Source organism: Cervus elaphus, chromosome 3, assembly GCF_910594005.1.
Source record: "Cervus elaphus chromosome 3, mCerEla1.1, whole genome shotgun sequence".
Classification (NCBI taxonomy): domain Eukaryota; kingdom Metazoa; phylum Chordata; class Mammalia; order Artiodactyla; family Cervidae; genus Cervus; species Cervus elaphus.
In genome coordinates, this window is record NC_057817.1 from 18,192,904 (window position 1) to 18,219,789 (window position 26,886).

At 36.6% G+C, this 26,886-nt stretch overlaps 1 protein-coding gene across 1 annotated transcript; it reads right to left on the reverse strand.

The window, feature by feature from the left end:
* Positions 1-172: 172 nt before the first annotated feature.
* Positions 173-26,886, reverse strand: C3H12orf50 (chromosome 3 C12orf50 homolog). Its single transcript, XM_043878247.1, has 13 exons — positions 26,826-26,886; positions 24,530-24,649; positions 24,064-24,184; positions 13,974-14,132; positions 12,700-12,777; positions 12,505-12,618; positions 10,406-10,516; positions 9,171-9,278; positions 7,516-7,632; positions 6,074-6,178; positions 5,629-5,832; positions 4,066-4,158; positions 173-493 (listed from the first exon to the last, which is right to left on the reverse strand). Exons 2-13 carry the CDS (start codon positions 24,539-24,541, stop codon positions 468-470), a joined length of 1,248 nt encoding a protein of 415 aa, XP_043734182.1. The 5' UTR covers positions 24,542-24,649; positions 26,826-26,886; the 3' UTR covers positions 173-467.

Sequence of the window (26,886 nt, forward strand, 5' to 3'; positions counted from 1 at the left end):
TGAATTTGTTTACATTTTATCTGTAACTATCACAGAGGGCCCAGTTAAAATTTAGGTAAAGAAAGAAAATGTGAGGTTTCTTCCTTAAAGAATATTGCAAAACAGAGACCAAAAGCACAATTTTACTCCTCAATCTGTGCAATCTAACTTAGTTTACAATTAAAGAATGATCTTAATTGTCAAACTTTTAAATTTTATTAAATGTTTGTGGCAATGCATTGAATGAATTCCAGACCTATACAAATACACAGGCAGCTGTTTGTAATTTGCATTTTTATCAGTTTTGAAAGAGTACAATGTACTTCCTGCATCTTATTTTCAGAATTTGCATTTTATCATCTTTGGCTATCCAGTATATAGTATGGAGTACTTGAGTATCTCATTCGAATTTTCATTTTTGATTATAAATCAGATGATTTCTGGCACTTTTCTCTTTTCTCATTTTTCTCTTCTCTCAACCTCCAGGTTTACTTGCTCCCGTTTCTTCTTGGCTCTAATAATAAAACACAAAACATATTTCAGTTATTCTGTTTTTCAGCATTCTTCAGGGTACAAACATTTTGCATTTCTTTTGTTAATTACGTCCCATAAATCTTAAAACAAAAACTAAGCTTGTTTTAATTCATAAAATTGCAGAACGCCATTCAAATTAATTCCACTTCTTTCCAAAGCTTGCTGTGATTTGAATTTAGATGAAGGGGAGGATAGAAAGGAATAGAAATAATACTATACAGAAGGCTGCACCATGGGGCACCCAGAATGAAGAGAATGAATGTTCCCTTTTGTGCAGACAGGCACCTCCAGTCAACCAGCTATATCCCTATCGTAAGGGACATGTGACCTCAAGGGAAGGCTGACAATGACATCTCTAATTGCCTTCAGCTCCTTTCCTAGATTCTCACAGACACATTTTCCTCTCCTCTTGCATTATCCTCATAGCGTCCAAAAACATTTTCCCAAAGGGCTCCTCTCACCCATTTACACTTCTTTGGCCTTGGCGCTCAGATACTCCTCAGAGGAACAGACTAGGCAGCTTGTGTTTTCTGCCTCCTGTCTCCACAGTCCATCTGTCCACTGGGGAATGCTGCAACCTCCCCACTGTGCCCTAGCAGGAAGTGCGGGGGAGAAGACACAAACTAACCTTTCTCTCCCTATTCCGGGGAAAACAGCAACTGGAAAGGGGAAGTGTTCAGGGGTTACACATTTCCCAGCCAAACCTTAGGCAACTAAGAAAACTAACTTCATTTTGTTAGAAGCCTACTTAATTTCTCGACTCTAAATTCCCATTCTGCCTGATGTCGAAAATTTATCTAGTCCTTTGCCTATAAACTTAGTCCAATTCAGTGGTTCCGTAGTTACTTCACATGTATCTTTCAATCACATTCAAATTTGAAATTCTTTCCCAGGGTTGGGTTTTGTTTTTTTTTTTCCCCTCCCTTACCTTCTTGCTGTTTATCCTAATTTCTAGAGTTGGGACTGGGCTTCCCAGGTTGTGCTAATGGTAAAGAACCTGCCCAGTCAGTGCAGGAAACATAAGAGATTTGGGTTCAATCCCTGGGTTGGGAAGACCCCCCCAAGAGGAGGGCATGGCAACCCACTCCAGTATTCTTGCCTAGAGAATCCCCATGGACAGAAGAGCCTGGCGGGCTACAGTCCATGGGCTTGCAAAGAGTCAGACACGACTGAGGTGACTTAGCACACGTGTGTGACAGTTAGGAAAAGAATGTCATCTCAACAATCTTGGGTTTCAACAAGGTCTGGGTCCTATGCTGGGGAGCAGTGCCCAGATAACATAGTCTAAGGTTTCTCAAACTTTAATGTGTATCCTAATCACCTGGGGAATCTTGTTAAAAGGCAGATACTGATTCAGTAAGTCTGAGATGGAGATTCCGTGTTTCTAACAAGCTCCCAAGTCATTGCTGGTGGCCCTCAGGCCATACTTCAAGCAACAAGGGTTTGATCAGTGAGTGATGGCCTGGTTTCTAATCACCTCCCTGGAAATCTGCTGTGGTTCCAGCTGAGTCCTCCCCTGGAAGAGAACCCAACCACAAAAGCATCTTTCTGATGCTCTCCCTTCAGTCCCAGCCACGAGACTCTCTGTACATCCACGGATCCTCTCTCCCAGAAACTCACTCTTGCTTGAAACTCACAGGAATATGTGATGCCCTCCCAAGCAACCTTGGAGCTTGGCAGCCTCAAGAGACTCTGTCTCCAGCCCTCTAGCATTAGACGGGTTTACCCTCCCCACAACCACATCACCAGAGGGCATTGAGAAATTCTCTCCGAAGTTTTTCCCCCTAGGTTGCATCTGAGAAGTGCACTCCAGGTCCTCTCTATGCGCCAATTCTTAAAAATTCAAGGGAAATTCTGTCTTTGACTTTTCTACCCCTGGGCCCCGGCAGAGCTGGAGGTGGTGGAAGATGAGGAGATGACTAGTGCTGAGTAAATTGGCTCCACAAAGTTTCTGTTCTCTTGCCGTCTGTTTCGCATACCTTCCTCCACACTCTCCAAAATTGAAAGAATAAAGCAGTTTTGTTAGCTTGCATTCCCCTGTCACATACAGGGATGGTACGTGTTTCATATTCTGAAGTGACCCCTCTTTGCTCCCAAACCTTTGGTGATTCATGTTTAACTATGTAAGAGAAGGCTGTTGGGATACAGGAGCTGTCACTGGGACAGGGGTGGAAACATCCCACCCACAAGTAAGTCATGGGAGAAAAAGACGTGGCTTAACAATTGGTAGTTTTATTTAGGATTTTCACTGACTTTTCACCTCTTTCCTCACAAAATTAAGTGCAGCCCACGTGAACTTAAGATGAAATATAAACAAACAGCACTGCAGTAGCATTCTGTTGTAGTAACATATGATGAAGAGATGGGAAAAAAAGAAAAGTGATTGACTCCAGTGTAAATATACATGAAAGTGTTAGTTGCTCAGTCACGTCCAACTCTTTGTGACCCCATGGACTGCAGCATGCCAGTGTCCTCCATCCATGGAATTTTCCAGGCAAGAATACTGGAGTGGGTTGCCATTGCCTTTGCCAGGGGGTCTTCCCAACCCAGGGATTGAACCCAGGTCTCCTGTACTGCAGGCAGATTTATTTTTACTGTCTGAGCCCCTAGGGAAGACCTGTAAATATATATACAAGTCTACATACTGCATCACAGTTGTAGTGGAGTTTATAGGGAAATACTGCTTTAGAAGATCCTGGCTCCTTATTTTGGGAAGTGTACAGTTTCTAGTCTGGATGTGTTCTGATTTCTCTGGGAATCTCTTGTATAAGATTTTATGAATTTCAGATGATTCTGAAAGTTCTAGGCTACTGATTTAGGTAGGAACTCTCTACCTAGGAGTTTTTCTGCAAAGTTTCAGGTTTCTAAGAAGTGACCGAAACCAGTTTGTCCTGTGTGATCTTCCAAACCTACTGAGCCAGCCTCAGAATAAGCTAGGGTAAGACACCAAGCTTTTTAGTAAAAGAACCACATCTGGAACCCGAGGTTGGAGCCGCTATAAACTTTTACCCTCGGGAGGTCCCCAGAATCCCTACACCCTCCCAGGGCAAATAGCACAAAAGAGACCACAGTCACTTTGAACCTCTCAGGCTGGAAACTACAACTTAGGTGCCCCGTCAGCCTGCACTAGCCATTATGTATTCACTAGCCAGGATATAACAGGGCTTTAATATTTTGTGTCAGAATATGGTCTTATATATTGCTTTGTAGTTCAACAAAGAATGCATCTTAACAGATTATATAGTTGCTGAAACTACTATGCTTCTGGCTAAGGAGAGAAATATATCAAAAGATTTCTGATAAAAATAAGCAAAGAAAAACCCAATTTAAAAAAAGCTAAAATTAAAACAACACAATTGTAAAGCAATTATCCTCCAATTAAATAAATAAATAAAAGGCTAAAAAAATTGCTAGTAGATGAGATCTCTGCTAAACTCCAAGAATTATAATCATATATATCATGAAAATTTTCTAAAATATGTTCCTTGAGCTTAACACTTGTCATTCATTTTAGAGTTATATGATACATTAAAACCACTAGTATATGTTTACCTGTATATATCTTTTCATTTTTTGAATACGTTTTTGAAAAAGGAATTCTTTTTCGCCAGGTTGAACCATTATATGACGTTGATATATATTTATCTGAGAGAAAAAGGAAACAGGAATTAAATATTTTATAATGTTAAAATCATATTCCAGGCATATTTCAAAGTTATTATCTCAGAGGTGAAGCTAGTCTCTATGTAATTCATTTTACCATTTCAAGGGTAAGGCATCAGGGATACAAGTGAGCTTATTAAGACCATTTAAGTTATCAATGACCATGGTTACACATCTCTTAATTGGCTGTTCAGTTCCTCAAATAAGAATTGCTCCCACGAGGCTAAGCTAGAGAAAAGTATAATATATGTACGTGATCAAAATATTTCATTGTCTGGCCTTGCTGTGATTTTACATATAATTCTGCTAATATTTGCAGAGCTAAAGAAAGGAAGGAGAGAAGGAAAGGAAGAAAGGAAGGTCCAAGGCCCCCTAAATACAACTCTAGACAATGGCATCTAACTGTCCAGTAGTCACTGTATTCTTCACAAATGTCCACTCACAGTAAAATAATAATAAAATGATAATAGAAGTAAAGGGCTTTATTCTTCCCTGGGAAATCCCATGGACAGAGGAACTTGGCAGGCTACAGTCCATGGGGTCGCAAAAAGAGGTGGACATGATTTAGCGACTAAACAATAACAACAGTAGTAAATATAAATAATCATGTATATAAATCCATACATGATTCTATTCTAAAACAAACAGAAGAAAAGTAATTTAAAAACTAGCTTCTATGTAAATTGTAAAAGGAGGACCAAAGAGGGACACAGAGTTTTTTACTTATGCTTCAAAAAGTATACAACAATCAGAACTCCACTGACTAGAGGCAAAAATAGGCAAATACAAACAAAATCACAGGGAATTGAGTGGCCTTTTGTTAGATTGAGAAAACCAAAACCCAGCTTTAAAAGAACCAAATTCATCTGAGACAAGGATAAAAAAAGAAACCTAGTTCCCTCTTCCCTCAAGGCCTTGTACTTCCTGACACTTACACTAGGACCTGGCCTATTACATGATGAAATGATTTAAAAGCAATCTGGACATGGGTGGGAGAGATGAGAGGTTGTCAAAAATACTGCAGTTAACCCCCAAACTAACCTTTTCAGAAAGGAATCATGAAGGCCTAAAGAAAAACCAAGGCACTAGCCAGAAAGTGATAATAGAACAATGCAGTTGGTGGAACAAGAAATGTCAACCATTCCAAAACAATCCTCAAGAGTGAAATAAAGCCATCAGGGGAACAAAGGGCAGTGCTCTGAGACAAAACTCTAAGAGGGTCAGTGGCAAGCCACCTGCACCTAACACGTTCTCTCCAATATCCTTTAAATCATGCGTACTCCTGCACACGGACAGAAATCCTCTCACCTGTTTTCTAAGATGTTATGGTGGTGAGGGCCTGGAAAGAGAAGCGGGTGGGGAGCAGCTAAGATTAGCTGGACCACCTGGACATTCCACAGGGACGCAAATCACAGACGTGAGTAAAAAGCCTATGTAAGTGTAGAACCTCACCTGAACAGAGGTTGAATTTGGGTTCCTTGTTAACATCAGCTTTAATGTAGGACCCATGCGAAGGCCTGCCGTGGGGAGGTGCGTTCAGTGAGACAGTTCTGACAGCATCTCTCTGAACGTGGATACAGGACGCATTCTCAGAATTTTTGTTTTTATTATTCCGATGGTAACTCATTTTACTTTTGGGATTTGAAGTCTGCACTGCTGTAATACAGGAAAGGGGAAAGGGAACAAGGGATAAAGCCAGCTGGTTTCACACCTGTAATTAATGCATTGTACTTTAAATGTTTAATAGCATGATGGAAAATAATGTAAGCTAAAAGAACTGTATAGGAATTGACATCTCAAATAACATGGTGCATGATAGTGACTTGTCGCCTAGAAAATATTATTTAATCTATTTTCAAATTATAATTCAGGAATACCAAATACATAGACACTTTACCTCTCCGCATCCCTGGGCCAGGAAAGTTCTTTGGTTCATCATACATCCATTTTCTTTTTTTCACACCTTTAAAATGAGGCTTCTTCACTGGATGGACATCATTCACTTAAAGAAGATACAAATTTTTACAGTTTTTAAGATGCTTTCATGTGAAAAATTACTGTAGGTGATAATTACATATCTGTGCATTCACATGTCAAGCAAGGGGGAAAAAAATGTACCATCCTAATACTTTACTTTCTAGAACAAAGGGTGATTTATTTTTAAATACCAAAAAAATTCTATCTTGATTTTTCTCATCAAATTGATTGATGAGAAAACTTTCAATAAGTAACATTCCTTTGAAAAGAACATAAAATTACAATCCAAATATAATTATATATCTCACTATAATGTTATTTTTAGGAGTTTTAGAATTGTCATTGTGAACATAAATCTTTCTTTACTTTTTAAGCCAAAACTACTACTTCTTAAGAAGTTGGATTAGTGTAAAATACTTTTAGTGACTATTACCTTATTGTTCTAATTTGGGGTCATGGATAGTTTGGTGAAACAAGACTCAATAAGCAAAATTTGTAAGTGCTAATATTACTAAATTATTCACTTCTTGCTTGCTTGTTTTTACATGGAAAATTTTATATGTAGGCTCAATTTTCCAAGAATTTCTAAGGTACATTTCTCCAGAGTAAAAATGAACATCAAAATCACTATGTAGATTACATTAGCTCTCTATAGTGAGCTGATATATCTCTCTTTGCCCTAGCTCTCATCTTCAGCTTAAGCAGGAAGACTTCAGTGAACCCGTGATTCACTACCTCCTCTCCAAACATCATGCTCCATCCTTATTCTCATGCTCCCCTTCCTAGAATTTGGAAACTATATTTTTCACAAGTATCACTGAACTAAGCTCCTCTGAGGTAAACCATCATGGTTCCCGTTGCCCAGCTGGGGTTGAAGAATATTACAGGGGTTCAATAAATGAAATAAGGAAAAGGAAGGAAGGAAGGAAGGAAGGAGGGAGGGAAAGAAGATTCATGAGTCTTGATTGTATCAAGAGAAGAGGCTTAGAGTACTAAATGGCAAGGAGAAGTGAAATCAAGAAAAATAATCTGAAAGATAATACAAAAAAAAATCTGTCAATGAATCCTACCACAGGTTAAATTTAAAATGTCATACTAATGAATCTTCTAAGAACATAGTATTATACTATCCATTTTAATATCTAAATTAAACTAATGGGAAAGTATTTTAATTTACTATGACCTACATCACAATTCATTGTCAGAGTTAGTAGAAGACTATTGTGTCTTTAATTCTTAATCCTGAATAATTTTCAAACCACCCTTTTTTCTTTCTTTTAAAAAATTCTATTTCAAATAAGCAAAACAAATCCATAAGACAAATATATCTAAGGCCAAAAAGTGATAGAGCTAATGTCTCACTTGAAGAAAGGTCCTCTCTGCACTTCATACTGATATTCTCAGTAGCATTTAATACATGCGTTGTAGGTACTAGTCGGGTAGTTAGGGAACGCTTTGGATGAGGGCTGTCCTTGTTATCTTTTAAAGCAAATTAAGAAAATAAAATGTCAGTATTAGTAAAAAAAGAAAAAAAAAGAAGTATTTCTGTTGGTATTTCACTTTGCAAGCATTATATGATGGGCATACCTCTTTTAAAAATATATATGCATATTAATTTCTAGAACCCACCATTGAAATTCCCTAGTTAGCACATTGAGTCCTCCAAATCTGTCAGTATCAAAACATAAAAAATTTGAAATACAGCCATTATCTTCAATAGGTAAATATATATTTGTGGCAATATTTTTAATACTTCCATACAAATTTTTTAATAAAAATGGTTATTAATTTTATATCAAATGTGCCAATTAAAAAAAATTACTGATTTCATTTATTTATTTGGCTGGCCTGGTCTTAGTAGCAGCACATGGGATCTAGTTCCCTGACCAGGGATTAAACCCAAGCCTCCTGCATTGGGAGCATGGAGTCTTAGCCACTGGACCATCTGGGAAGTTCTAAGTGTGCCAATTTAAACCAAGGATGAAGAAATATCTGTAAAACACTTCACTTGTTCTAAGCTTGGGAGCAGAACAATCCAACAGAGTTTTCTACAATAATGGAAACATTCTAAATCTGTGCCATCTGAAATGATAGCCACTGGTCACATGTGAATACTGAGCACAAACAATATGGCCAGTGCAACTGAAAAACTGAATTTTTAAATTTTATTTAACTTTGATTAAATTAATGTAAACAACCATATGTGAATGATGGCTACCGTTATTTGTATAGTTAGAGGTGTGTTTTTTGATAGACTGAAAAAAAGAGAGGAAAAGAGATATACATATCATTTTCCATAGGAAGAGTTCGATCACAAGTGTCTTTCCCTGTCTTTGAGAATATTTATTTAATGGTGGAGAAGACAGTAGGTAAAATTGGTTAACACTTATATGGAAAATACACGAAGTCCTCTAATTACAGGACAGCTATCCTGTCTGTGGCTTAGACAGCTTCCCAGCCGAGGTCCCAGCTGGGGGATTCTTAGCAAGGTAGAGGCAGCATAAAACTATAGCGAATGTAGTTTATTAACATATCTCTGGATTATTCTCAGACTACAGTTAGTAATAATCCTAAAGAGGGAATTCAGCATGAGATTAGTACTCTTCTCAGTATATATATCGTCACAAAAGCTTTCTAAGAAAATTCAATCATACCGAATATTAGAAGCTGGGGAAAAAAAAAAAAAAACTAAAGAGGACTGGATATTACCATTGATGAGAATCAACAACTTTAGAGCTAGCAAGACTCTCAGCAATTGGGTAGTCCAACAGGCCAGTTTTTCCCATAAGGAAACTGAAGCTAAGAAAGATAAAGCTCCACAGGCAAATAATTAGTCATAGAGCCAGGACTGGATACTGAGGGATCCTGGCTCCCATCCAGTCTATTTTGGTGTATGTTTTCATTTATTACCTTGCCTCTTGTATTGGTTTCTACAACTATATAACACAATCAAATTTTAGGTTTTGAACTTATCTATACAAATCACAAATGGATCAAAATAGAGACTGGCTCACTACCTTTAGCATTTGAACATTTTGATATGGTGCTTTCTTTCTCTTCAGTTAAAGCTTCATTTTCATCTACTCCAAGAAATATGATTCTCTGTGGAATGTAGCAGTCACCTCCTAGGACAATAACTTACTGTCAGTGGCAACAATGGCAGAAAATTGTACAAAGCTATCCTTCAATACAGCATACTCCTCCTCTAAAACACTATTTAAATACTTCTCAGTGATACTATTGCCATCTCTATACATATCATATATGCTTTGATTAATATACATGTATATGAATATTCAATATGTACACTTACAGGTAATTATAAGAAAATTCAGTCAACACAATTTTCCATCTAACAATCTTTACCACACCTTAGAGATACTCAATAAATATAATTGCTTTCCATATAATATCCTCAGGTATATGAAAGCAGTTTTTATAATCCCTAAAGATCTATTTTCCAGGATAAATATCCACAGTTGCTTTAAAATTTACTTAAATACTTAATTTCAGGTCTTCACCATACAAGTTTCTGTTTCTTAACTAGAATACTTGTTTTCAAGTAACCTTGTTTAAAAATGATTCTCAAGTATGGACTGCCCTGTACAGATATCACTGGAACTAGTACAATAATAGATGACATTTATACAGCATCTTTCTATATGTCAGATAGTCTGCTGAATATTTTAATTATTTTTCTATAGTACTCCTAATAAAGCAATGTAAGTTTACCTTAGCTATCTGGTAGCTGACACAAGTTACTTAATCATTTTGAAACTTTGTGGCCAACAAAAGCATTTATTTTTCCCTCACAGTCTGTATCATATCAAGTCTTTCCCCACTTGAAGAAAGCTTACCAGTTATGTCTTGAATTTAACTGCAAGAGGTTATGTTTATCACAGTTTGCATTTACCTTGTTACATTTGACTCACTGTTCCAGCATATTAGCTTCCAGTCACCTGTACATTTTATAAACAATGTCTCTATACATGTAATTGTTCAATTGTTTAAACATAAAGCCATTTATTCCACAAATCTTTACAAAGTGTACTGCATGTGCCAGGAATTCTACTGCAGAGAGCAATTGATTCTACACAATTCCTGGCCTCAAGGAGCTTATCCAAAGTCAGTGATAAAATGTCAGAGACATTGATGAAGCAAGTTGCTTATGAGAGAAAAAACTCAGAATTATTTATTATTATTTATTATATGGTGATATACTCAGTAATAAATCAGTAATAAATTAACCAACCTCCATTTTCAAAAGCAGCAATGTCAGTCCTTGGTTTCCTATCCAATGATGCTTTTATTTCACCTTGACTTTCAAATAGGCTGAATTTTGTTGGAACTGTCAGACCATCCCCTAGAAATTAAAAAAAAAAAAAAAAAAAATCACTCCAGAAACCATTAGGTGCTTACCTAAGTTTCTGATAGAATCTATGATGATAGTAAAGAATCTAAAAGTTAATGGCAGTATTGTTTGTCCAATGATTTGATGACAATAAATTTATAATTATATACATTTTAAGCCAATTTATAATTATCAGGAAAGCAGAAGGCAAGTTTAGTTTTTTATGTGGGTAATGTAACAAGTGGCAGTTTAAAAATGTAAGCAATCTAATGCTATAGTATATATATATTTAATTTAGTTGATGTGCTTGACATATAATGAATTTTATAATATTTCTTTTGTTTTTATCTACTCACCATGAATAAACTGAGTAAAATGTATTAGGATCTACTACTGATTGAAAAATGCTAATTATACTGATAATTAAAGTCTCTCCATTTTCTTTATACATTTCCAGATAATTTTCTCCTAAAATAAAATATTAAAAGGAGAATAAAAGAGCTATGATAATCTGATACAACTTGTGATTCTGAACTGGATTCTAAATCAGGGAGACTTCATTTTAGTATAAAGAACATTGATGGCACAATTGGTGAATTTTTTTTAAGTTTGTAAATAATATTATATCACTAGTAATTTTCTGATATTGGTATTTATACTACATTGGTGTGAGAGTTACGTAAGCCTGCAACTTACTCTCAAACAATTTGAAAAAAAAATAACAACAATGTGTATATTGAGAGAGAGAAGAAAGGGAATGAAAAATCAAATGTGTAAAGTGCTAACATTTGGGGACATCTGGGTAAAGAGGGTTCATGAATTAACTGGAATTATTTAAAAATAAAAAGCTTTTTAAAACCATAATATAAAGTGAAATGCATATTATTGTCTTTATATCTGACATTTTTAATACTCATTGCTAACATGTTTGTCCTTGTTTTGTTTTTCTTGTCTGTGTCATTTGCTTCTCCAGGGGATCTTCCCTACCCAGGGATCAAACTCATGTCTCCTGCGTACCCTGCATTGGCCGGCAGCTTCTTTACCACTGGCGCCGCCGGGGAAGCCCTTGTCTGTGTAATTCGGACTATCTGTCCTTCACTGGAGGCTCCCACCTATCAGCTTGGGTTTTTCGACTGTTCTACCATTTGACAGTATGTTGCTGCCACCTACTGCCATATATGTTTAAATGGTTTGCCACACATACTTGCAAGACACACATTCTACTCTTGATCTTATATTCATCTTGATCCTGGGAACCTTTTCCAACTATCTTTTTGGTATCTAAGAGGAGGAAAGAATTCTGATTTTGCTTACTGCTATAAAGCTTTTTTTTATTTTTTAAGCTCATCCCAGAGGCAAGAAAACTACTTAAACCCATGGCATCCATGGATTTTTCTCTGAGTTCCTTGTCTTATATTCAGAAAATAATGTTCTTTTTATCTTGCCTTCAAGAGCAAAACATTCACCAACAGAAAAGTCAGATTCACCAGAACATAAGATCCATAAAAGGCACAGTCTTATAATTATTCACCTGTGTTGCCCTTGAAATTGGCTGGTACACAGGAAGCACTCATTCAATGAACAAATGTACCCTTGTTCTGCCACTAACGTTATTCCGTGACCTCCCTTTTGTCCTTCCAGGGCTAAGTTGTCCATTCTAAAGAAAAATTTACACTTGTTTTATAGGGAGATTTGCTTTCATAGACAAATGAAGTGGTAAAACCGAATTATTTACAGAATTACTGCATGGGCTATGTAGTGTCACCAGGTGTTTATGGAGTCTATTCATTCTGTGGTTCCTCTGGGAAAATATAATTACATTAATTGCAGCTTTTCATATTAAATTTAGGTCATTCAATAAAATCACTTCCTTCTCACTCTCAATTCTGATGTATTATTTATCATTTGACTCCAGTGCACACTTAACTAAATAATTTACAGCCTATCACATCAAGTATCTCTCATTCACCACCTTGAAAAGCTTCCTTTTCATTCCTTACCTTCTTGCAATTCACTGCCACTTTCCAAAGACTTTTCTATCTCTTTTTCCACTATAGAGGCTATGCTTTTAGATGATGAAATATCTGAAGGAGTGTGAACTCGGTAGTATTCACCTAATCTCCCACAAGAAAATCAATGGTTAGTGTACTTCTCACATCAAATATTAGAAAATGCACAAATGTTTCATTTCTTACCAGATTTATAACACATCTCCTTTATTGCTCTTTTTTCTTCAATTTCTTCAGGAGTCTTTGTCCATAAACTAGAAGCATCTATAGGATATATTTTTTTTAAATTAAATTGTCCCAAAGCCAAATAATCTGAAAATTTATAAACCAGAATGAAAAATCCCACACATTGTCCTCATAAATGGATTACTGTTTTAAAAACATTTAAAGTCAATAATTTGTGTACTAACAAATGTTTCTTATTGCTATATTTTATGTTTTAGAAAGAATCAGTCAAGAGAAAAATGTCTGTACATTATGTGTTTTGAGATGAGAGACTGGCCATATAGATTCACATTTGAGATTATGTTTGTCTGGAGAAAGAGGATGTTGGTGTGGGAGACATAGAGCTAAACAGCAGAAAATGACACATCTCCTTTTTCCTATTCTTTCTCAAAGTTAGTTTTAAAATTAAAGGATGGTGAGTGGGTTGTAATATATCCTCCTGAGGTTTCAGGTGTTTCTGACTCTGGATCAGGGCTGGAATTCCCTATTAAGTATCTTTCTCTAGTAAGATAGCTACAGGAAAAAAAAAAAAAGTAATATTTCAGTCTTTTCAATGTGCCCACATTCTGAGTCTCCATAGAAGGACAAATTCCAGGGCAGAGACAGACTTAGAGCTTATTTTTCTGGATGTTTATCTTGTTTGTACATACTTATTGGTACTGCAGTGCTGTGGTGATATGGGAGGAATAAGATGGACTACAATGTAAGAGACCTGGGTTCTAATCTTCTTTATTCTGGCAAGGATTACTGGGATAATGCAGATGATAATGCTTTACACATTACAAACTACTCTATTGATCTCTATAACTTCAGGGATTAAATGTGAGACAGACAGACTGACACTTATGTATGTCAGTGTTGTTATATATAAACAGATGATGTTGTTATATATAAATTTTTATAATTATATAAATCATATTACCAATGTTAAATTATACACAAATAAAACATGTTATTAGTATACCTACAAGCAACTGTGTATATTTAAACATGAGATCTGTCTCCTAGCCATCATACAACAAAAAACTTTCAATCCAAACAATCATAAATATATGTGTAGACATAGAACAAATTAGAACATGACGAATTTAATATATTTAATAAAATTAAAGCTACTTTCTCACCAGAATCTGCCTTATATATTAGTTATAAACTTCTAAAAGTTAAACGAGTATGTAGAAAATATCATGAGGTTTTTGAATGTGCACTATAAATGTGAGAAAAGGTTTACTCACCATTTTGTTCACCTTCTTCCTCCTCCTCTTCCTCAAAGTTAGTTTTTAAAACTAAGGGATGGTGAATAGGTCGTGATATATTCTCCTGAGGTTTTAGAGGTTCCTGACTCTGGGTTGGGGGTGGAATTCCTTCCTGAGTGTCTTTCTGTAGTGTGATATCTATAGAGAAAATACAACATTTTAGTCTTCAAGATATACATTTTGGCACATGTTCAATGATTAACTATTGTCCTCTTGATTAACTGCATATTTTGTTAAAAGACATCTCACTTCTAGAAAGGTTATTAAACTAACTTATAAAAATCAGCATTTTGCTGTCGAAAATGTGCTAATTCACAGACTAGATAGTAATTATAACCACAATGGTATATATCATATTTTGGTATAAACACAAAGTGATCACAAGCATTACTGTATTCTTCCATTACATCTATGGGATAAGAATAACTTAATCACATTATGACAATTTAACAAAGGTAAACTCATATAAGACATAGCTTATAATGTCAGAGTATACATGTTTAAAAGAGGAAAAAATCCAGAGGTTCTAGTTTTCTGTGGTTGGGGGTTGATGACTTGGAAGTGAGAATAATACCTTCAGATTTCTCTGTTGGCTACACGTTGGTCAGGTTGAACAAAGCTCTAGGTTATATTTCAGTGTTCTGTAACCTTCAAAACTAACCAGCAAATAATAGAAAAAGCTAGTGAACACATATATCTTTGATCATTACTTATTCGAGTCCCTTTATTTTTCAAGCCAATGGTTATCAAATCTGGCTAAATATCTGAATCAACTAAAGAAATTATTCAAATCATCTTTTCTGTCTCTGTTTTCCAAACTTCTGATTCTGAAGGTCAAGATTAAAGCCTAGAAATCTGATGCTATTTTTCAAATGTCTCAGATAATTGCAAAATCAGTCAAGTCTGGAAACCACACCCCAAATCAAGGATCATCTATCTGGGGTCCAGGGTCATGGGAAGCCTTTTAGCGGGTTTGCCATCACAATAATTTGAAAGCCTGCCAGGCTCCTCTGTCCACAGAATATTCCAGGCAAGGATACTGGAGTGGGTAGCCTTTCCCTTCTCCAGGGGATCTTCTTGACCCAGGGATCGAACCCAGGTCTCCCACACTGCAGGCAGATTCTTTACCATCTGAGCCACCAGGGAAGCCCTGAAAACAATCAATTGTATTCCAAATTCTTAATTTCCACATCTATTTCACCTAATTAGTTTGCCTGAGAACAGGCCTCAGTGCATAATAGCCTTTTCTCTACTTTACAAAATGAAAGTGGACAGGAAAGCCTAGCATGCTGCAGTGTTTGGGGTCACAAAGAGTTGGACATGACTTAGCAACTGAACAACCACCCTTTACTCATGCCAAAATTTTCTATAGCACACTGCCCAAAAGAGAAATCCTCTGTTAGTGATTAATCAAATCACCAGGAACCCATAAGGCTTTTTCCATTACCTTGATTTATACACATTTCTAGAAAATCATGTTGTAATAGGCAGAATAATGGCCTCCCAAAGATGTTCAAGTTTTAATCGTTGAAACCTGTGTATACACTATATTATACAAGAAGGAGGAATTAAGACAGCTAATCAGCTGACCTCAAGATTAGCAAATTATCCTTGATTATTCAGGTGGTCCTTTGGAAGTAGAAGAGAGTTGCAGAGGAAGAGAGCCAGGAAAGAGGTGTGACAGTGGAAGCTAGGTCAGAGTAATGCAGTGTCAGAAGGACTTGACTACCCATTACTGATTCTGAACATGGAGGAAGGGGGACATGAACCAAGAAATAATGAAGACCTCTAGAAACGGGAAAAGGTAAGTAAACAGGTTCTCCCTCAGAATCTCCAGAAGGAATGCAGCCCTGGAGACACCTTAATTTTAATTCAGAGAGATTTCATCGAATTCCTAAATTATAAGCTAATAAAATTGAGTTGTTGAAGCCACTTGGTTAGGGGTAATGTGTTACGGCAGTAACAGGAAACAAAAACACATGGCATTAACAAAAGTGCTATTGGGGTTTAGACTGGAATGGTCTGAATTCACATTCATGATAGAGTATGCTGGTAGTTAAGAATTTTTATTGACAATTTTTGCTTCCTCCATTTCTAGACTCATGTTAAAGAATATGTCATTCTTGAAGAAAAGTTTGGTGGCATCAATGAAAAGAGAGCACAGTAAGAAATTCTGAAGGAAAAAGATGGCTTTAAACAGAACTTTTCTGCTATTCTAAATACCTATTCCCAAGACTTGTCATTAGCTGCAAAGAAAAGCTTCACTGAACATTCAAATGTTAGTAAATGTTAGTCCCATTTTTTAAAAGCTTTCTTGAGATTCACATACTATAAAATTCACACATTTAAATGGTTTTTTAGTATATTCATAGAGGTGTGCAATATCACCATGATCAATTTTAGGATATCTGACCACCTCAAAAAAGAAACCCATACCTATTAGCAGTTACTGTTCATGTCTGCCCGATGTTCCCAGCCATGCAAGCACTAGTATACTTTCTTTTTTTTTTTTTTTTTAATACTTTCTATGTCTATGGATTTGCCTATTCTAGATATTTCATATAAATGAAATCATACAGTATGTGATCCTTTGTACATGACTTCTTCAACTTACCATAGTGTTGTGCTTTTAAAATATTTATTTATTTGGCTGCACTGGCTCTTTGTTATAGCACGAGGGATCTTTAGTTGCAGCATATGGGATCTAGTTCCCCGACCAAGGATTAAACCTGGGTCCCCTGGATTGAGGGTGCTGAGTCTCAGCCACTGGACCACCAAGGAAGTCCCATCACAGTGTTTTTTAATAGTCAAGTAATATTTCACTGTGTGCATATACCACAATTTTTCCATTCATCAAATGATGGACACTTGGTTTATTTCCACTTTTTTAGTTGTTTTAAATAATGTTAGTATGAATATTTATTGTTGTACAAGTTTCGTGAGGACATATATTTTCACATTTCTTGGATATATACTTAGAAGTGAGTAAGTAGGACATGTGGTGATTCTGGGGGCTTCCTAGGTGGCTCTAGCAGCAAAGAACCCACCTGCCAATTCAGGTGACGTAAGAGACATGGGTTCGATCCCTGGGTCGGGAAGATCCCCTGGAGGAGGGCACAGAAACCCACTCCAGTATTCTTGCCTGGAGAATCTCATGGATAGGGGAGCCTGGTGGGCTACAATCCTTAGGGTCAGGAAGAGCTGCAAATGACTGAAGCAACTTGCATATGCACACACAGTGATTCTATGTTTACTCTTTAGAGGAACTGCCAAACTGTTTTCCAAAATTTCATCATTTACATTCCTATCTGAAATGTATCAAGATTCCAATTTCTCCACATTCTTGTCAACTCTTCTTATTATCTACTTGATTAAACCATCTGAGTACATATGAGTGATACCTCGTGGTTTGATGATGCTTTTGAACTGTGGTGTTGGAGAAGACTCTTGAGAGCCCCTTGGAATGCAAGAAGATTCAACCAGTCCATCCTAAAGGGAGATCAGTCCTAGGTGTTCATTGGAAGGACTGATGTTGACGTTGAAACTCCAATACTTTGGCCACCTCATGCGAAGAGCTGACTCATTGGAAAAGACCCTGATGCTGCAAGGGATTGGGGGCAGGAGGAGGGGACGACAGAGGATGAGATGGCTGGATGGCATCACCGACTCTATGGACATGGATTTGTGTAAACTCCAGGAGTTGGTGATAGACAGGGAGGCCTGGCGTGCTGCAATTCATGGGGTAGCAAAGAGTTGGACACACAAGACTGAGCGACTGAACTGAACTGAACTGCTTAGTTACAATGAGCATCTTTTCATGAGCTTATTCAGTTCAGTTGCACAGTTGTGCCCAACTCCTTGTGACCCCATGGACTGTACCATGCCAGGCTTCCCTGTCCAGCACCAACTCCAAGATTACTCAAACTCCTGTCCATCGAGTTGGTGATGCCATCCAACCATCTCATCGTCTGTTGTCCCTTCTCCTCCTGCCTTCAATCTTTCCCAGCATCAGGGTCTTTTCCAGTGAATCAGTTCTTCACATCAGATGGCCAAAGTATTGGAGTTTCAGCATCAGCATTGGTCCTTCCAGTGAACATTCAGGATTGATTTCTTTTAGAATTGTCTGGTTTGATCTCCTTGCTGTCCAAGGGACTCTCAAGAGTCTTCTCCAACACCACATTCAAAAGCATCAATTCTTCAGTGCTCAGCTTTCTTTATGGTCCAACTCTCTCATTCATATATAACTACTGGAAAACCATAGCTTTGACTAGACTGATCTTTGTCAATAAAATAATGTCTCTGCTTTTTAGTATGCTGTCTAGGTTAGTCATAGCTTTTTTTCCAAGGAGCAAGTGTCTTACTTTCAAGGCTGCAGTCACCATCTGCAGTGATTTTGGAGCCAAAGAAAATAAAGTCTGTCACTGTTTCCACTTTTTTCCCATCTATTTGCCATGAAGTGATGGGACTAGATGTCATGATCTTGAAGCTTTTTCAATGCTGAGTTTTAAGCCAGCTTTTTCACTCTCCTCTTTCACTTTCATCAAGAGGTTCTTTAGTTCTTCTTCCCTTTCTTCCATAAGGGTGATGTCATTGGCATATCTTAAGTTATTGATATTTCTCCTGGAAATCTTGATCCCAGCTTGTGCTTCATCCAGCCTGGCATTTCGCATGATGTACTCTGCATATAAGTTAAATAAGCAAGGTGAAAATATACAGCTTTGATGTACTCCTTTCCCAATTTGGAACCAGTCTGTTGTCCCATGTCCAGTTCTAACTGTTGCTTCTTGACCTGAATACAGATTTCTCAGGAGGCAGGTAAGGTAGTCTGGCATTCCCATCTCTTGAAGAATTTTCCACAGTTTGTTGTGATCCACACAGTCAAAGGCTTTAGTTTAGTGTAGTCAATGAAGCAGAAGTAGGTGTTTTTCTGGAATTCTCTTGCTTTTTCTATGATCCAGTGGATATTGGCAATTTGATCTCTGGTTCCTCTGCCTTTTCTAAATCCAGCTTGAACATCTGGAAGTTCTCGGTTCAAGTACTGTTGAACCCTAGCTTGGAAATGTTGAATATTACTTTGCTAGCATGTGAGATGAGTACAATTGTGCAGGAGTATGAACATTCTTTGGTATTGCCTTTCTTGGGGTTGGAATGAAAACTGACCTTTTCCAGTCCTGTGGCCACTGCTGAGTTTTCCAAATTTGCTGGCATATTGAGTATAGCACTTTCATAGCATCATCTTTTAGGATTTTAAATAGCTCAATTGGAATTCCATCACCTCCACTAGCTTTGTTTGTAGTGATGTTTCCTAAGGCTCACTTGACTTCACATTCCAGGCTGTCTGGCTATAGGTGAGCGATCACACCATCGTGGTTATCTGGGTTTAAGATCTTTTTCGTATAGTTCTTCCATGTATTTTTACCACCTCTTCTTAGTATCTTCTGCTTCTGTTAGGTCCATACCATTTGTGTCCTTTATTGTGCTCATCTTTGCATGAAATGTTCCCTTAGTGTCTCTAATTTTCTTGAAGAGATCTCTAGTCTTTCCAAGTCTATTGTTTTTATTTCTTTGCATTGATCACTGAGGAAGGCTTTCTTAACTCTCCTTGCTATTCTTTGGAACTCTGCATTCAGATGTATATATCTTTTAGCCATTTTTGTATCTTTGAAAAATGTATATTCAGATTCTTTCCCCATTTTGTAATGGAATTGTCTTTGTATTACTGAGCTGCAAGAGTTCTTCATATATTCTGGATATATGATTTGCATTTATTTTCTCTCATTTTGAGGGTTATACTTTTACTTTCTTGATGATATTCTTTGAAACACAAAAAGTTCTAATTTGATGAAATCCAATTAATTTTTTTACTGCTTGTTTTTTTTTCTTTTGGTGCCATAACTAAGAATTGTTTGAGTAGTCTATAGTTTCTTGTAAGAATTTTATAATTTTAGCTCATATTTAGGTCTTTGTGGTCTATTTTGATTTAATGTTCACAAGATCAAGGTCTGTACTTACCAAAGGCTAAAAATAACCTCAGTAAATGACAAATACTAAATTATTTTCAGTAACAGTGGGATATATGAGTAAAGATTCTGTGTGTGATGGCTGTGTAGTGTGGTTAGGTATATGTGTGCTCAGTTGCAATCAACTCTTTGTGGCCCCATGGACCATCGCCCATCAGACTCCTCTGTTCATGGATTTTTCCAGCAAAAATAATGGAGCAGGTTGCCATTTCCTATTCCAGGGGATCTTTCCAACCCAGGGATTGAACCTGTGTCTCTTCATTGGTAGGTGGGACTAGCGCCGCTTCAGAAGCCCATGGTTATATCTGAGAGTGTTGTTAAACATAAGAGATCTATGTCAATGCATTTAGGGATAAAGTGTCATGATATTTGCAACTAACATTCAAATGGCTCAAAAACAAGGACAGAAATATATGTTTGTACATTTTGTGTGTATATGTAAGTACAATAGAGGGAAAAGAGAAAATAAATTGATAAATTGGTGAATCCTGGTGACGAGTACATGGTTGGGTGTTCATTGAACAGTTTTTCCTCTTATAACTATTAACAGTTGTCTTACTCTGTGTCTTATCCACACACACACACACAAAACTAGTCTGTGTTTTACTGATTCATATATTCAAGTCAAGGTGTTTGTTAAATTATTTTAAAAACATTAGACAATGGTTTTTTAAGACATAATGAAAAGGTCATGTACACATATTCATTTAGGCAAGACCTTGTAAAGTGAGCTGACCCAGGATTCATTTAATGTGGTCAAATAGTCAGTTGTCCAAGGCATCTCCAAGACAGTGACTCAGAATAAATAAAAATCAAATTATCCTTTCAGGTATGCATTTTAGAATAACATGGCAAATTCCCAAGGATATGAGCATTTGCTTCAATGTTTGAGCTCCTCTGTTTTGAATAAATTGTCCCTTAGCAAAATTTAAGGAGCTTCTCAAGAGGAAAACTTCAATTGGGTACACTAACCTCTACTGTGTACCATGGGAGAAAGAACAGGAATCCATCAAGCTCACAAAGAAAATGCAAAATGTACTCAGAAATGCCTAGCAAATTCTTACAATTAGAGCAAACATTAACTGAGCTATGTTTTTCTTAGCACTATCATTTGGTTTTAACAGCTATTTGCTTCTAAACTTAGAGATGATAACCAGAGGGATTAGGCCGCCTTTGAAAATGTCTGGTTTAACAACATTTAAATGAAATCTTTTTTCAAAAGAGTCCAAGACCTTTTTTTAATTTGTTAGCAGATTAAAGTTTAAATTGCAAGAAGACTAACTGGCAGTTTTACACGTCCAGACAAAAAAATGTCAGACTCCTGATAATTGAACTTGGTCCTTAAAGATAACAGACAATGGCAAATTAACTAATGGAAAATTGCTTTTGGCAAACACCTCATTCTGGAAGAACACAGCTGGTAACTTAGATAGATTGCTTAGATAGCATCACCTACTTAATATGGACCACATCATGGGTCTCAATTCCTTGATCAGAAGCCTTAGTAATTTTCACAGTTTACCCATTTAAATACCTAGGTTTTATCTTATTTTAACGGGATACAAACTTACACATGAATTACCCAATGCCATGTATGAAACAATAGTTATATTTTGCTGCCCAAAAAAACCCTGTCACAATCCTACCCTGAATCTGTCAATCACATGTACCCACTGAAACATAAAGGTAAATTTTAATAAAGTTATAACTTTGTAATTTAATTTTTGTCTAAGGTGAGATGATTTATTTTCCTGGTTTTGGTTAATATGAACCTTGGTAGGTAGATGTTTCTGGAAATATTTTAGGAAATATTAGGTCTACAAAAGATCACATTATAACTTCTGAGGTATTGAAATATTCTTAGAATGAATAGATGATGCAGTAGTTCAATACATAATGCAAATGAGCTTAGGAGTTTTCTGTGGTGGTGGTTCAGTCACTAAGTCGTGTGTGACTCTTGCAACCCCATGGACTGTGGCCTGCCAGGCTTCTGTCCTTGAGATTCTCCAGGCAAGAAGACTGCCATTTCCTTCTCCAGCGTAGCAGTTTCCTACAGCCTGGGAATTGAATCCTCTTTCCTAAAGCACAGAAATGTGCCTGGGCAGAGAAAAAATAGTTACCTTCTTAACATGAATAAATACTTTTCAGGACTTCCTGGAATAGAAGTGGCCACTATGTGAAAGGTAATACTATGTTTCTATGTTTGGTGGTTGGAATTTATCAGCTAACAAAGATTCCTATTCTTACTGAATTTTCATTCTATAGAGAGAAGTCAGACAAACAATAGATGTAGTGAAGAAATATATCTGAGAAAATGATAGGGAAGTGGCAAAGAGAAAGCAGAGCTTATCTCCTCTCATGATGATTTCTAGAGTGGCTAGGGGAAGGATTTGGTCCTTCCAAAATCAGTGCATGGGTCTGGTTTGACCCTGTCAAGAGAGGGGAAAGCTTATTCCAAGAGTCAGGAGCAGTTTTGACATGTGTTGAAATTGAGACTTCCAGTAAAGCCAGAATCTATTTTTGACCCCCAGATTCTATGCCTAATATATGAGAATAATGAAATGTGTCCCTAGAGAACTTAGCCGAGGACATGCCTTACAGTGGGGAGCCCACTATTTGTTCCACAGACATCCTACCTTTCCTTTGCCCTCAGAGATGCAGTCTTTCCTCTAGTACTGAAATAATTAGTTTGAAAGATAGCAATTTTACCCATAGACCATTAGGAAGTAGGCTAGTACACTATATAGAGAGGATTTAATACAATGTTCTTAATGAAATAAAATCACACTAGATGTTAAACAATGGGACCAAGTTAACCACTTAGTAGGTGTAATAACTTTCATCCCAGTAGGTTACCTTCAGTAGTCATCTATACATCTATCAGTTCAGTTCAGTCACTCAGTCATGTCCAATTCTTTGCGACCCCATAGACTGCAGCACACCAGGCTTCCCTGTCCATCACCAACTCCTGGAGCTTGCTCAAGCTCATGTCCATCGAGTTGTTGATAACATCCAACCATCTCATCTCTGTCATCCCCTTCTCCTCCTACCTTCTATCCATACCGCCTATCCATCTATCCAAACATTCAGTTTTACTGAGCATCTGGGCTCTAGACAGTGTGCTAAGCATTGGTAGGGAAACTAGCCATGAGCCCCATCCTTATTATGTTTACAGGCTAGTGAAGAAAAACATTGATCCAGGTATTACATGTATGAAGAATGCTCTGAGAACAGCATTTTCCAGAAGACTATAACAAAGAGACATGGTTTTTAATCATTCATTTGCCAAGGATTATCTGAAGCCAAATTTTCAAATACAAAGGACTGATAAGCTCATTTCTAGAATAATTCCATTATAAGAAATAACGGTGGCCAGAGCAGGAGAGGGAAGCGGCTACAGCATCAGAGAAACCTGACTCTCCCAGCTTTTCAAAGTTCCTGCCACTTACTGTCCTAGGACATGGTGTCTTCCATACCCCTTTCCCATAACTTAGTTTAAGGTTCACCACGCAGTAGAGTCTCAGTAGCATTTAGTTGGTTTCAAGGGTGCCACTTATTTAGCAACAATGGGATTGCATCTTCCCACAAATGAAGTCTTAGGAAGAACCACACATGTAGCTGCTCTTGTAGAAGCAGAAGCATGAAAACCAGAGCATGCCCTTGCTCTCCCATGCGGCAGAGGTTTCTGCACATTTACGGGGAGCAGCGGTGAGGCCAGAACCTCCCAGCTTTGCTCCAGTCATATGATGAATTGCTGAGACAGCTCCCCTCTATCCAGTGAGGGCAGGAGTCATCTCACTTTTCACATGAATAAAGTCCACTTTAGAAACACAGTCAGAGAAAATTTAACTAACTCTGGTCATTCCATTTGGTTAGCTCCTTGATGGCTCATTCTCATAATTCTTGATATAAACCATCCTAAATCATCCACTGGCTATTAAACTGTATTACTCACCTTGCTATACTTTATTTAACGTGTCATTCTATGTTGCTATTCCAACATCAGATTGTAATACGGTATAACCATGTTATTCAAAAAATATACTCACTGCTACTTGGTGGCAAAAATAATCCATTGATATTTCGAGGTTTGCTGTGATAAAAGATACAACTGATCTTCACACAACCGAGAGGTTGAGTTTCCCAGAAGCATGAAATACTGCAGTTTTGCTAGATAAAGGATGGGAGGCAAATGTAATGATGAGATGCCACAATCACAACAAATACAGTGTGCTACCACACAACATGACAAAAACTATTGTAACTGCTGGTTTAGGGTTGTGTGTGGCCCTCAGCTTCATTTCCAAGCTCTGTTATTTAAAAGATGCAATGGGTACTCCTCCAACACATTTGCCCATTTTTTTAGGAATTTAAGTTGAGCAAAGTGTAAAATGCCTAAAATTAAGTCATTGGAGGAAAGAATAATTTCTTTTCTATTGTGTTGTAAGAGTACAGAGTTCAATCTTATCGGAGGGAGATGCTTTTAACAAACATGATAATGTTGAATAATTCTACCTGCATTTCCATGTGTCTAAATCTGCAAAGTGGATCTAAACATTTTCCCTCTCTCCATAATGCACACACTGTGTCACTGCCAAGAGCCTCTTCGCAGTGTCGGAATCGGCACTGGGAACCCTAAAAGGAAAAAGTAAACAGTGTAGAAAACTCAATGTATGAATGTCAGTGTTTAACAACAGATTACTAATCAACTAAATAAAATATGAGGTCAAATTAAAATTAAAAAATACTACAAATCCAAGACCATCAAGCCTAAATTTTAGCAAAGTAGTCTAATTTTAGTGAGACTGATAAAATAATCTAATAATTAAATAGTACATTCCATAAGTCACTGATAAAATTCTCCTTCGTGTTAAGAGTTAATCCATATGGCTAAGGATAAATATGTAAAAGGTCAGTGATACCCTTGATCACAATCTAATGACAGAGGGATCTAATTTTCCTTATGAAAGCCAAAATTATTTTTAAGTCATCATCCATATTCTAATTGTGGAGATGATCTCTATTAATCATAACTTTTATTAGATAACTTTTCTCACTCAGATTAGGAACATACTGTTAAGTGTGCTTATAGAGGGAAAGTGAACGGAGTTTAAACTTTATTTTATTGTGAAATTTAAAATATTTAGCACATTGTGCTAAGCTATACACACATATATATTTATAAATTTACATCATTATATCTCAACAAAAGCAGATGTGGATTATTTGAATGGGCTGCTATTTTTTTCCTATATCTTTTACACATAAATCAACAGCTGGGAAAATTGCGGGTCATTGTCTTTTTTGGCAGAGGGTAGGTGACATAGAATAAAAGTAAACATATCCTATTAAGCTCATCCCTTTTTTGACAGGTTTCAGGGTTGTTCCTTATTTTTTTTCCCACCTTCTTACTGTCTTCACTCTCTCTCCCTTTTAAGGTGGCTCTGTAGATCTCACAGACCTGGAGAGCAGGCAGAAACCAGATAAACCAGTATTTGAATGCCTGACTCTATTTTGCCCATAATCACAAAATCAATCCATTACTCACTCTCTGTGCCTCAGTTTCCTCACCTGTAAAAAGGGAATAAAATGCCCTTCTCACAGATTGTTGTAAAAATTATGGGAGATACGGTAATGTGATTGCTATTATTATTTTTACTTTTTTCATTTAATCATTTATTGATAACTTAGAATTTGAGGATATAGCAGTGAAACAGACAAAACTCTCTGCCCACATGGAACATAAATTCTCTTATTTATCATCATCCCAGGGTTTAATCTTAAGGTAACAGGTAACAGAAGTGGATCTAATTCTTACAGTCTAAGAGGCTGACTCTACTCCGTTGTCCTAGCAGAGATGAAATGCTTCAAACCAGACATAGCATGTCTTTCACTGGAATCATTCTGACATGAACATGAAGCTCCAAACATTGAATTTCTACATCTATTTGGCTTCATTGAGATCCACTAATCCAAATCACTTAGACATTTTTCCCCATTTTAACTTTGTAACCTTGAATTCTTGTTTGGCCAATTTGTATTATTTTTTGCCTTTTTCCATGATATTAATTATTTACTATTACTTTGACAAAGGAAAATTCAGTAATTTCATTAATAAATTCCGAAATAGGGAATCAATTAGATTTATTAAACTGAGTTTGATAGTGAACCTGAATTTAACTATTTGAATTTATATGACTGGAATCACATTAACCAAAATATCATATGCTTCAATATTGGTAATTTGAAGTTTCAAGGAGCCATAATATAGGCAAAAGTACCACATGAGGATTAAAAAGCCATAGGCTTGTAACTGGCATATAGAAGGATAGTTTCAGATAATTTTAAATATTACCAGATTTCCTCAGAGAAACTCAACATATCAAAAATACATGATAAGGTTTTACTTCATATTTTAGGTATGTACAATATTTTGTGGGAAAATAGTAAATTTTGACTCAGCCATGCAAATAAACTGTTGCCATATTTTCCCTCATTCTACTAAAAAGCTTAAGCATGTGGAATATGTACCATAAGTTGTACAATATTTACCTTTATGCATGTGGAATTAAAAAAGAAATAGCAGTCATTCCCAACTTCTGCCATTTTCAACTCTCTTGCTGCTAATCCAATGTTTTTTAATATAAGAATTGCAGGAATGCAAATATAAGAACTATCAGTGTGTAAGGGGAAAAAGAATTTCTTTTCCACAGTCTTTCAGGCTATCAGTAGTATTCCTTTAAAACTGACCTCCTGTTGACAGTATATTACACAATAGATAATTCTTAAAGAAATTTAAATTAGAAGATACCTTCTCTAGCTTTGCAGAAATGTTGAAAGTGGTTGCTAGTAAGCACACAAACTCAAACTTC

Coding starts and splice junctions, on each gene's coding strand:
- C3H12orf50 (XM_043878247.1), bottom strand. Junction 7,633..9,170: donor AAAATGTTCAAATGCTAAAG/GTAGTGAGCCAG, acceptor TTGCTTTAAAAG/ATAACAAGGACAGCCCTCAT. Junction 6,179..7,515: donor CAGAGAGGACCTTTCTTCAA/GTGAGACATTAG, acceptor ATCTTCTTTAAG/TGAATGATGTCCATCCAGTG.